This window comes from Protomyctophum parallelum, assembly GCF_964188405.1.
Source record: "Protomyctophum parallelum genome assembly, chromosome: 7".
NCBI lineage: Eukaryota > Metazoa > Chordata > Actinopteri > Myctophiformes > Myctophidae > Protomyctophum > Protomyctophum parallelum.
The window spans coordinates 4,258,443-4,270,942 of record NC_139705.1 but is presented as its reverse complement, the minus strand read 5'-3'; the positions used below and the strand labels follow the sequence as shown (position 1 = coordinate 4,270,942).

Genomic DNA, 12,500 nt, shown 5'->3' with positions numbered 1-12,500 from the left:
ATATAATCAAAGATTTAAGGCACATTTTCACGATTTTTCAAAAATAGCAGATCTACAAGCATCGTAGCGCGCCACTCGGTGGCGCGCTACAATGCTTGTAGATCTGCTATTTTTCAATAGCTATATAAATTACCGAGACTGACGTCTCTGCAGTCTCGGCCTGCACATGCACGTCCACCGTTCAACGACACCGTTGTATTTCATTTTATTTAATCCCTCTTTATCCTTTTTTATCCCTCTCTCCGTCTCCTTTTTCTCCGTCTCTCTCTATATCTCGTTCTACCACCACAGTGAGAGAGGAGAGCCATCGCAGCTGGAAACCGCAGGACTTCCAGTCAGTGCGGGACGGACGGACGGACGGACGGAGGGCCGCCGACCGCTCGCAGTGTGACCCACGTCCACAGACACACTCACTCACACACACACACCACCCCGCCACGCACGCACACGTGGGGCTGCCCCACTCGCCTTATATATATACTCCCCAAAGGGTCCCGCAAAGATTGTGCAATCCGTCCGTGCGTGCGCACGCGTGCGTGTGTGTATCAGCGCGTGTGTGTGTGTGTGTGTGTGTGTGTGTGTGTGTGTTGATGAGTGTGTGGGTGTGGCGCGGTGCTTTTGATGGGACATTGAGAGATGCGCGTGTCACAGCATGCAGGGCGGACGGGCGGCTATAGGGGAGCAGCCCCCCCCCTCCCCCTCCTCTACTACGCCCCCCTCCTCCCCCTCCTCCTCCTCCTCCTGTTGGCCACGCCTCCCCCCGCTCAGGGAGCCATCCACATCCCGGAAGGCTGTGAGTATATTATTATGCGTCTTCCTCTGTGCAAACCGCGCAGCGTCTGCATGTTAACTTGTGGAACTCGTAGAGTTATATAGAGCGTCGCAGTCCCGCCCCCCTTTCATGACGACGCTGCATGCAGGCCCAGGAAATGAATCCCGATGTATTTCCTTTCCCCCCATAGGCATTTCAAAACGTATTTATCTAAAAGAGCTTTTTTAAGCGTCGTACGAAGCCAACTCGAGTCGTGACAAATCATGACAACACACACAATATTTTGGAGCAAACAAATAATTACAAAGAAGAAAAACAACAACAAAAAAGTGTTGTATAACCTGCCGTTTTTTTTTCTACTTTGTAATTCTTTGTCTGGCCCGAAAAATTGTGTTTGTTGTCATGATTTGTCACGACAAGAGTTGGCTTTGTCCGCGGCGTAAACGTCTTTAAAGCGTTTAAACATGCATTTTAAAACTGCTTTTAATATTTAATATCATATTGTCTATGTCCATCAAAAGTTATTTCTAATGGTTTGAGCCTCAATCACCACTCTGATATAATCAGGCCTTGTCATTTCTTGCTGGACTTTGAAAGCAGTTTTAGCTGCAGTACCACAATGTCCTGAGGTGGTGGGGGTGCTGATATGCAGATTATTTAATATTTGAGTCATTATAATACTGATGCTAGATAAAACCAGGCTTGTTTCCATTCCATGCCAGCTTGGAAAATCAACAATAGTGGACATTGTAAACAAGTGGAAATGCAAATTTGGAACTGAAGAAGAGGAGGAATTATACAAAGTAGGGTGACATTGATGACATCACGATGAGGCCAAAATCAGTCGAGCTGGTCCTGAGAGCAATTTCTATTAAAGCACCTATAATATGATACGAAAGCCTGATTGTTCAAAATTGGTTATTTGTGGGGATAGAAAACACATATATGTGAGCCCTAAAAATACAAAAGAAATTGAAAAAGTTGAATTTTATGTTATAGCTCCTTTAAATAAATACTTTCTGAAGAGTCCATGAGGAAAATGAACAGGGATTTATTTTCCGGGTCTCTCGAGTGGGCGGTACTGCGACGCTCTATAGCGTGCGTGCGTGCGTGCGTGCGTGCGTGCGTGCGTGCGTGCGTGCGTGCGTGCGTGCGTGCGTGCATGCGAGCGTGCGTGCGTGCGTGCGTGCGTGTGCACATACACAGAATTCTGGGCCCCATGACAACATAACACAGAATTCCAATATCTATATGCAACAATACAGTCAATTATAAGGCAGTTTGGGGCCAGTCTGTGAATGCAGCAGACACACACACACACTCACACACACACACACACACACACACACACACACACACACACACACACACACACACACACACACACACACACACACACACACACACACACACACACACAGAGAATGATCAGTTACTGTAGCAACCGCAGTCACACACTGACCACCTGCTCTGAAGTTTGGGGTCAAAGGTTAGCTTAACCATGGTCCCAGTGGACAGGAAGACAGGATGACAGGGATGGAAGAGAGAGAGAGAGAGAGATAGGGGGGGGGGGGGGGGGGGGGGATGGGAGGAGTGGGATGGACGGAGGAATCATATTCAGTTTGACCTTCAGTGAGTGACCCTTTCTTCTGGGTGTGGCTAAAAGAGAGAGAGAGAGGAGAGAGGGAGGGCTAGAAAAACGACAAACGAAAGGAAGCGAGAGAGAAAGAGAGGATGGAGAGAGAGAGAGAGAGAGAGAGAGAGAGAGAGAGAGAGAGAGAGAGCATGGTGAAGAATGGGAGGGGGTACTTAAGAGAGACGGCGAGGGGAGGATCCTGTAGAGCGGGTGTCACCGTGCGCGGCAGAGGAGGAGTTATGATCTGGTCTGGGAACAGTCACAACAACAACAACAACAACCTGCACAATGTCTGCTGTCTGTGCTCTAATCAAATGAACCAATGAAGGTACATGAAAAACTACATGTGCACATTTATGGTGTGTCTCTCTCTCTCTCTCTGTCTCTCTCTCTCTCTCTGTGCGTGCGTGCGTGCGTGCGTGCGAGCGTGCCTACGCCATATTTAATTAAAACTATGCCATTGCCTGCACTGTAAGTGTGTCTCTTCTGCTCTCTTCCCTTTCTTTCTTTCTTGCTTTCTTGTGGACTAACAGATAAAGTGAATAACAGTAAGTGGAACAGTAGTACAATGAACAATTTGATATTGTGTGTGTGTGTTTGTTGTGTTTTTGTTGTGTTAATGACCATCCTCCATCCATCCATCTTCCATCCTTCCTTCTCTCACTCCTGCCCTTCTTCACAATTGATGGCAACACACTGTACTATATTCAAAAGAGATGTATCTGTAATTCAATTGTCACAGACCCTGTGAGTAAGGTTAAATGCTTGTCAGACTCCTTCTTATTGAGTATTCATCAATACAAGGAATCTGACCTGGTTATTTGCTTACATGTAGGCCATACATGTGCAACTGGCGGCCCAGGGGCCACATGTGGCCCTCAGGTTAATATCGAAATACTGATATTAGTATTGGTTTCATCTGTTACCATTCAAAACATGCAAACATGACCCGCTTTAATTACTTCAGTCTATTAGTAGCTTAATGAGTAGTATCACAATGTTATTGTCTTTTGTTTACAAATACATTGGACATGTATTTGTATTTAGTTCATAAAGTTAACATAACTATGATTAAAGGCATTTGAAATTGAATACAATTCAACTATTAATTACCACTAAGACCAACAGTACAGTATGTATAACTGTGCATGTCCGATTGAATTATAGGACCTAAGGAATCTTTTAATGTGGCTAAAAGAGAGAGAGAGAGAGAGAGAGAGAGAGAGAGAGAGCATAACTCATTGGATAAATGAGTGAGAAAAGTGCTCAAACCTCCATACACAACCATTCATTAATTATGTCATGTCTGTTCCACAGGATGTGCTAATGGTCAAAGAACAAAATTAAATATAAGAACATAAAATAAATAAAAACACCACATGCAGCAAATCAGTCAATAATAAATAAATCAATAATGGGATGGAAGCATCATAACAATTTAGTTTTTTTTCCAGTTTTGTTTTGCAAGTAGGGGACAGCTATAAACCGCATACCTTGAATCAAGTTATTTAACCCATTCTGACCTGAGATCAGATTCATACGAGGTTTCCACTGGACACACACTGGTCTGATTAACCCATTCTGACCTGAGATCAGATTTTAAAAATGTCAGTCGTTCTTCGAATTTTCAAAAATAGCAGAGCTACAAGCTCGTATCGCGCCACTCGGTGGCGCGATATGAGCTTGTAGATCTGCTATTTTTCAATAGCTAAAGCATAACATGATGCTGACACCAAAATGGGTTCCCGGTCAGAATGGGTTCTCTCTCTCTCTCTCATTAGCAGGCAACAGTGCAGCACTATCTCTCCCTCTCTGTTTCTGGCACAACAGCGCCACTTTTGCCCCTACTGGTACTCATAGAAACATAGTCACATATAGTCCAACACATAGTCACACATAGTCACATAATATGGCTTGGTCAAGTTCAACCCACAGAGCAAACCATACAATGAACATAACAATTACACCCACACATAGTTCCCCATAATAGACATAACTGAACTAAAACAGCCCAGCTACGTCGGAGATCATGTCTTAACCCATTCTGACCGGGCACCCATTTTGGTGTCGGCATCACGTTATGCTTTATCTATTGAAAAATAGCAGATCTACAAGCTCCTAATCGCGCCACCGAGTGGCGCGATACGAGCTTGTAGGTCTGCCATTTTTGAAAAATCGAAGAACGACTGACATTTTTAGAATCTGATCTCAGGTCAGAATGGGTTCGTCAGACCAGTGTGTGTCCAGTGGAAAAACCTCGTATGAATCTGATCTCAGGTCAGAATGGGTAGGGTATGCGCGTGACATCATCATCATCAAACCCGGTTAAGTTATGCAGGAATGCCTATACTGAGTGGCAAAAAAAACTACACTTTCTGGCCTTGATAACCCATGCATCCAAACAGAAAAGTCTGATAAACTCACTTTGCATGTCGCTTTGCCACTCGATGTGCCATTCACTTTAAGCATGCCCATACCCTCCATCTATATGCTCAAATTCAGGCTTATAAGCTCAATCAATCTGGAACAGCATATAGAACTATATATGTTGTTTACCAGTGCAAGGAAGGGACCACAGGTTTCCCCAACGTAGACGGCGCCACAACAAATCTTAAGTCACTTGTTTGTGTGTGTGTGTGTGTGTGTGTGTGTGTGTGTACGTGTGCGTGCGTGCGTGCGTGTGTGTATGTGTAGTGTCACAGCCGCCGGTGATGACAGAAATACCAGAATCATTCATAACCTTCTCTCTGGAAGACATCATACTGCCGTGTGAGGCCACCGGTATTCCAACTCCCACGTAAGTATAGATGGAATACGTCTGTGTACATTACATATAGATGGAATACGTCTGTGTACATTACATATAGTTCCCAAACCTTTCAGGGCGAGATCCAAAAGAGTGATCATGCGTTTCCCCGGGAACTAAACTATAGTGAAAATAGCAGATCTACAAGTGCACGCACGGCGCATCGCAATTTCGCACCATGTTGCGAAATTGTAGATTGGCTATATTTTCACTATACTGGCATTTGGATTTGTTTGTTACTTGTAATGTATATACGATTATTGAATTTTGGTTTATCAAATAAAGACCTTTCGAAACACCGTGACCCATAAAAATGATCTATATGCTTTGTCGATAAGCATATATAACTGAGATAATGTTCGGTATGGAACACGTGAAGTATAAATGAGTTTTCTTGTTGGGCTTCTTCCTCCCCTTGGCTTCTCCGTTAGCATGACAATCTTCTCCTAATGGAATCAACGGGATAACAACATCATCTCTCTCTCTCTCTCTCTCTTTTCTCACTCAATGTCTCTCTCTCCTCCCCCTCCCCTCTCTCCGAACCAAACTCTTCCCTCTTTCTCTGTCTGGGTGTGTGTGTGTGTGTGTGTGTGTGTGTGTGTGTGTGTGTGTGTGTGTGTGCGTGTAGTTTCCGTTGGGTGAAGGACGGTAAGGAGTTTGGCGCTGAGATGAACGCTTCGGGGACGTGGCACGCCGAGGGGGGGAAGCCACTCAGCTTCTACCAGGGCGTGTATCGATGCTACGCCTCCAACAGCCTGGGCACCGCCATGTCACCCGCCATACGTCTCATCACCGAGAGTACGCCGCGCACACACACACACACACACACACACACACACACAGTCACACACACGCGCACACACACGCACACACGCGCACACGCACGCACGCACCAGTGGTGTTTTCGTCGACTAAAACACTAAGACGAAAAATGTCCGTCGACTACCTTTTTCCACTGACGAATACTAAATGGAAACTAAATGAAAACTATGCTATGATGACTAAAACTAAGACTAAATATACTGACAATTTTGTCAAGATATACAAACTAGACTAAAATGTTGGGACTAGTGGACAAGAGATCTACTATAAGTCATTTTACAATTAGTCGCATGCTGAAAATAGCCGAACTATACAAGCTCACAGTAGATCGGCTATTTTCAGCAAGTGTCATTACGACGGCACCAAGGCATTTTGTTCGACTAAATCATCTGTAGATTTAGTCGACTAAAATATTGTGATATTTACTCGACTAAAACTAGACACTAAAACATTCCGGGTGACTAAAATGTGACTAAAACTAAATGAAAACGATTTAACCGTCTTCCTGCCATTGCCGAAGCCCTTCGGCAATTGAAGCATTAATTTGATATTAACGCTTGCTGCCATTGCCGAAGCCCTTCGGCAATTGCGCTTTTATAGTGAATATGATTGATCAAGCCATAATGCTACTCACGTTAGCCGGTTAGCTAGCAGTCTTGTTAGCACTGCACTGGATCGTTCATATTAATTCACCGTCGCCATAAGAATCCATTCTATCCGTTTCTTTCAATCGCCTGTATCTCCTATTCCTTGTCCCAGATGGCATTTTTGGTCAAAACAGCGTTTCTTTGACGGCACGAGCCGACGTTGTGGAGTGCTAAAATGTACCGGCATGATTCGATCATGTAAACAAAGGTTGTCTTGGCAACGTAAAGCTGGCAGGGATAAGCTCACTTCCGGTTGAGGCAAAATGTGGCTTTTCAAAATAAGAGCTCAAATTAAAAAAATGCTGGCATGAATTAGGTCCTAATTTCTCAATAAATGGCAGCAGTAAAAGGGTTAAGAGACTATGACTAAAACTAAAATTTGCTGCCAAAAACAACACTGTCACACGCACGCACGCACGCACGCACGCACGCACGCACGCACGCACACACACACACACACACACACACACACACACACACACACACACACAGGTATAAGGTTGACTGCAGCCACCTGTCCCCTCCTGCTGGCTCATCCGGTAACCCTGGTAACCGTTGCTCATGGAGACTGAGTGATGATGTCACTCACTCTTTGGGTTTATGGGACAGCTGGGTGTGATTCTATATACTGTACCTGAATCCACAGGCAAATGATCACATCAAGCAAGGTTACAAATGTATTTTAACCCATTCTGACCTGAGATCAGATTCATACGGTGTTTTCCACTGGACACACACTGGTCTGATTAACCCATTCTGACCTGAGATCAGATTCTAAAAATGTCAGTCGTTCTTCGATTTTTCAAAAAATAGCAGACCTACAAGCTCGTATCGCGCCACTCGGTGGCGCGATATGAGCTTGTAGATCTGCTATTTTTCAATAGCTAAAGCATGACATGATGCCGACACCAAAATGGGTGCCCGTTCAGAATGGGTTAAACTGGAAAGAATAATGTAATCGACTCACCCGACAAATGACCTGTTATCACTGTTAGTCTTTTTTTTTAACCCATTTAGGCCTGACATCGAAATTAAAAAAAAAAAGTCTTCTAAATCCATGACAGTTTTCTGAAATACCTCATGTTTCTGTATCAGTGGTTGCTCAATAATTCATGTCAAGGACCCCAAAAGTTATGTGTACTGTAATATGCCTCTGCCCCCCCCCCCCCCCCCCCCCCCACACATCTGAAAATATGTTGTTCCAGGGACCTCCCTGCAGTAGCAAAGATTTGAGTTAAAAACGCTCTCTCTGAAGGAATCAATATTAAAAGATTTGCAGAAAAAAATAGCAGACCTACAAGCTCGTAGCGCGGCACTCGGTGCCGCGCTACGAGCTTGTAGGTCTGCTAGGTCTGCTAGGTCTGCCCGGACTGCTATAGCCCCCAGAATTATCTCTACTGGTAATATATATACCCCCCCCCCCCCCATCTCAAAATATGACCCCCGCCTAGAAGCCAATATTTTTGTTAAAAATGTTCGCTCTGAAACATACATTCAAAGACTTTTCAAAATAGCAGACCCATACCAGCTCGTATAGCCGCGCTATGAGCTTGTATAGATCTGCTATTTTTCTCAATAAGCTATAAAGTATAACACCAAAAGGGGTTCCCGCCTAAAATGGCTTAACATAAGTTATATAACACAAGTCTATGTAGGAATGACTGTACACCAAAGGTACTAGCAAGACGTTCTTTATTTAAATACTGACAACGTTTCGATCTGTTAGATCGTCATCGGGTCATGTGAACATACACACAAGTTTGTACATTTATAATAAGGGAGTGCCCCCATTACCCAATCAAAAACACCACATTTTGGTGCCCCTCCCATCACTACAGGTGTGACTCGTCAACCCTGAGTGGGTGGGGAGTGGGGACCCAGACATATTGATGTGAATATAGTCTGTTCAGAAGATTTAGTGCACTAGTTAAAAACATTTTAAAACCAATTTAAAAAAAACATACATGTATGTCTATATTCAAATTATCGGTACATCAACTAAAAGTCCCACATGTCCTGTACTAGGTCTGTGGGCTTAAATTTAATTTCCAATGTTATTTCTATTTGTTGCATTGTTCTCCTTTTGTAGGGTAAAACTTTGCAAAAAACTGAAAAACAGGAAAATACTGATGCAGATACATAAAGAACAATCAAGAACACTACCAAATGAACTACATAAAGACACCAAAACTATATATATAAAGTACACACCAAAAAGAAATGCATGAAAACAACAACATACTGTACTGTAAAGTGAACCATGTGATACCAAAGTTACTGTTATGGATTTCTGAAAGACAGAGAGAGAAAGACATGTAGTGTAGGGAGGGTGAAAGAGAGAGTGAGACTGAAAACAGTAAAGTTTATATCCAACCACATCTGGCAACAGGATTAACAATGTTTGTCATTACATTTTATCTCAGTGTAAACTTGTCAATTGACTAATTAATTTACCTGTGTGTGTGTGTGTGTGCGTGCGTGCGTGCGTGCGTGCGTGCGTGCGTTCACATTGCAGCTCAGCCCATCCCTACGAAAAGGACCGACAGCACAATGAGAGCGCACGAGGGAGACAGCCTCATTCTGTCCTGCAACCCGCCCAACAGCTCCTCGACCCCACTGATTCACTGGATGGACCGGAGTGAGTCCCACTGTGTGTGTGTGTGTGTGTGTGTGTGTGTGTGTGTGTGTGTGTGTGTGTGTGTGTGTGTGTGTGTGTGTGTGTGTGTGTGTGTGTGTGTGTGTGTGTGTGTGTGTGTGTGTGTGTGTGTGTGTGTGTGTGTGTGTGTCCCAATAAAGTTTTTACGGTTTCTCATGCCCCCCATGTAATCGTTCTCAACCTGTGGGGCCCCAGATGACAGTGAAGTGACAATTTAAGGACTTTTAAGACTTTTATAATGCCTCAAAGGCTCGAAAAGAAAACATACCATTACTGCATCAAAAGTAATCCGCAAACCATGCTATAAAAACTGGTCAAACTGGTGAAAATAGCCGATCTACAAGTTCACAACGAGCTTGTAGATTGGCTATTTTCACAATATTTATCTGTGGAACCATTCTGTTGCTTGTCTGGGTGGGGGATCCCCAGTTCAAATATGATTACTTTGGGGGGGTCACAGCCTGAAAAGGTTGAGAACCACTGATAACTGAATATTTCTAAAATTGCTAGCATACCACCTTGATATAAAATAAAAATGTTGTAACTTGTGTAACCTTATGTAACTATTCATTGATTCACTCGTATACCAAAATCCATTTTGAAAAATGAAAAAATATCACACCTGTGTGAAGTGAGGGGCGCTCACTTCGCATTATCTAACGTTTGGATAGTTGGTGTCAAGGTGACGTATGTTTGCTCAGTAGTTGCTGATGTCTGCTCAGGAGGTTTGAGTGTTTGCTCAGACCGAAAAAAAATTAGAGGGAACATTGTTTACCACCCTGTCAATTATGAAGAGAAATGTTCCGTTGGAATTCCTACTCCGTCCTCCTTTGTTTGTTTGACATTTGACGTGAAACATCTGAGATTAGAGGGTCTGTCTGTCTGTCTGTCTGTCTGTCTGTCTGTCTGTCTGTCTGTCTGTCTGTCTGTCTGTCTGTCTGTCTGTCTGTCTGTCTGTCTGTCTGTCTGTCTGTCTGTCTTGTCTGTCTGTCTGTCTGTCTGTCTGTCTGTCTGTCTGTCTGTCTGTCTGTCTGTCTGGTTTCTCCCTAAATGGTCTGTCTGATCTTATTATCCACCGGTCTCATCTGTCTCTATAGGTCAGTGAGTCTGAGTAGCTCTGTGTGTTAGCATTTTATCTCTGTGTGTGTGTGTGTGTGTGTGTGTGTGTGTGTGTGTGTGTGTGTGTGTGTGTGTGTGTGTGTGTGTGTGTGTGTGCGTGCGTGCGTGCGACCGTGCCGGTTTGCGCGAAGAGTCCTATCGGAGGATTTTGCATCGCCCAACTGCATTGCAGACCGCTTCCACTCCACTTAATGAATGCAGCACTGAAAAGCTGAGGTTTTACCCCTTGTTTTTAGTCCCCCCCCACCCCCCCTCTCTCTCTCTCTCTCTCTCTCTGCTTTTGTCTCTCTCTCTCTCTCTCTCTGATGACACTAGGCACCACTCCGGCCTTTGAAGTAGTCTGTAAAAAAAAAAAAGAGCTCAGCTCAGGCTCGCAGGCCCACTCCGCGCAGCACGCTCGTTGGACCCGGTTCAATGAGTTTCAGGATGTGCGCTCGCTTTATATAAGCGCCACCGAAAACATAGCATTCGTGCCATCTTCCTCCGTTGCTCCTCCGCTATAGTATTATCCTTGTTTGTTTGTATATGTCCGCACATTCCCATAGCTTCCTTCCCATTGATCACACTCTCTTTGGTCGTGTCTCTCTCTCTCTCCCTGCAGAGATGTTCCACATCAAGCAGAGTGAGAGGGTGGTGGTGGGGCAGGACGGTAACATGTACTTTGCCCACGTCCTGAGGACCGACAGCAGACAGAAGTACATCTGCAACGCCGAGTACCCGGTCGCCAGGATCATCCTGCCCAAGGAGCCCATCTCCCTCACCGTCACACCCAGTAAGAACATCCACGCACGCACGCACGCACCCACACGCACGCACGCACGCACGCGCGCACGCATGCACGCACACACACGCACACACACACACACACACGCGCAATCCCCATACCTCACCCCGTCTCGGGAAAAACGGCAAAGCCACTTGGTTGATAAAAGTAGAGTAGAGTTTATTTATTTTGGTCATTATAACACAAATCAATACAGTGCCTGCTTTTTTATTTTGTTGCAAAAGAAACATTGACCAAAAAGGCCTATACCCTTCTAACAAATGAATGGCTTTCATATAGGTAAAATAACACAACAAAGCAAACAGAAGGGGGGGGGAAAAACAAGAAAACAAAACAAAAACAAACAAACATAACATAAAACAAAAACAAAGACAGACAGGACAATACAGTTGACAGGAACAAGACAAAAACGACAACAAAACAAAACACAACAACAAAACAACATGTCTATACGACAACTTCCTTCGTTTTTTTTTCATCTCTGGGCTTCTTCTGTGTCTCCCCCCTCCCCCCCCTCCTCCCCCCCCCCCCCCCCCCCTCAAGGTAACGACGCTGTGCGTGGCAGAAAGCCTCACCTGTTTCTTCCCCATGGCAGCCACACCTCCAAGATGGCCCTCAAGGACCACAGCCTCGTCCTCGAGTGCATCTCCAAAGGCCTGTAAGGATCCGGCTCTCTTGTACACACACATAGTATGTGCGTGCGTGTGTGCGTGCGTGATCGTGTGTGTGTGTGCGTGTGTGTGTGTGTGCGTGCGTGCGCGTGCGCGTGCGTGTGCGTGTGTGTGTGTGTGTGAGCGCTCGCGCCAATTATTGTCTCCCGAAATGTCATGTCCAACAGCAGTATATATCCCATATGCGCTTCTCACCCTTAGGTGTCTTACTGGTACTGTACTGTACTGTACTGTACTGTACTGTACTGTACTGTACTGTACTGTACTGTACTGTACTGTACTGTACTGTACTGTACTGTACTGTACTGTACTGTACTGTACTGTAGTTAGGGGTGTAAAGAAAATCAATTCGAATTAGAATCGCGATTCAGTTGTGAGCGATTCAAAATCGATTCATAATTTCCAAAAATCGCTAAATGTAAGCTCACCCTAATCACAGTAAACATCATGTCTCTTCAGTCATTTTCAAGTCACTTCAGTTCAAGACTGCAGAGTAGATTGTGATGAAATCCCTGTGTATTGAATCGAGAATCATTTGGAATAGAAAATCGTTTTGAATCTGGAAAAAAAAATGCTTTTGAATTTTT

General features: G+C 44.4%; 1 protein-coding gene across 1 annotated transcript in view; it reads left to right on the top strand.

The window, feature by feature from the left end:
• LOC310862358 (neural cell adhesion molecule L1.1-like) overlaps nt 1-12,500 on the top strand; it is an 83,340-nt gene that overhangs the window by 32,107 nt on the left and 38,733 nt on the right. The window contains exons 2-7 of the mRNA XM_083770227.1: nt 292-793; nt 5,103-5,205; nt 5,843-6,012; nt 9,199-9,321; nt 11,060-11,230; nt 11,786-11,900. Of these exons, the coding sequence (XP_083626353.1) occupies nt 637-793; nt 5,103-5,205; nt 5,843-6,012; nt 9,199-9,321; nt 11,060-11,230; nt 11,786-11,900 (839 nt within the window). The 5' untranslated portion in view covers nt 292-636. The remainder of the gene's footprint in view (nt 1-291; nt 794-5,102; nt 5,206-5,842; nt 6,013-9,198; nt 9,322-11,059; nt 11,231-11,785; nt 11,901-12,500) is intronic.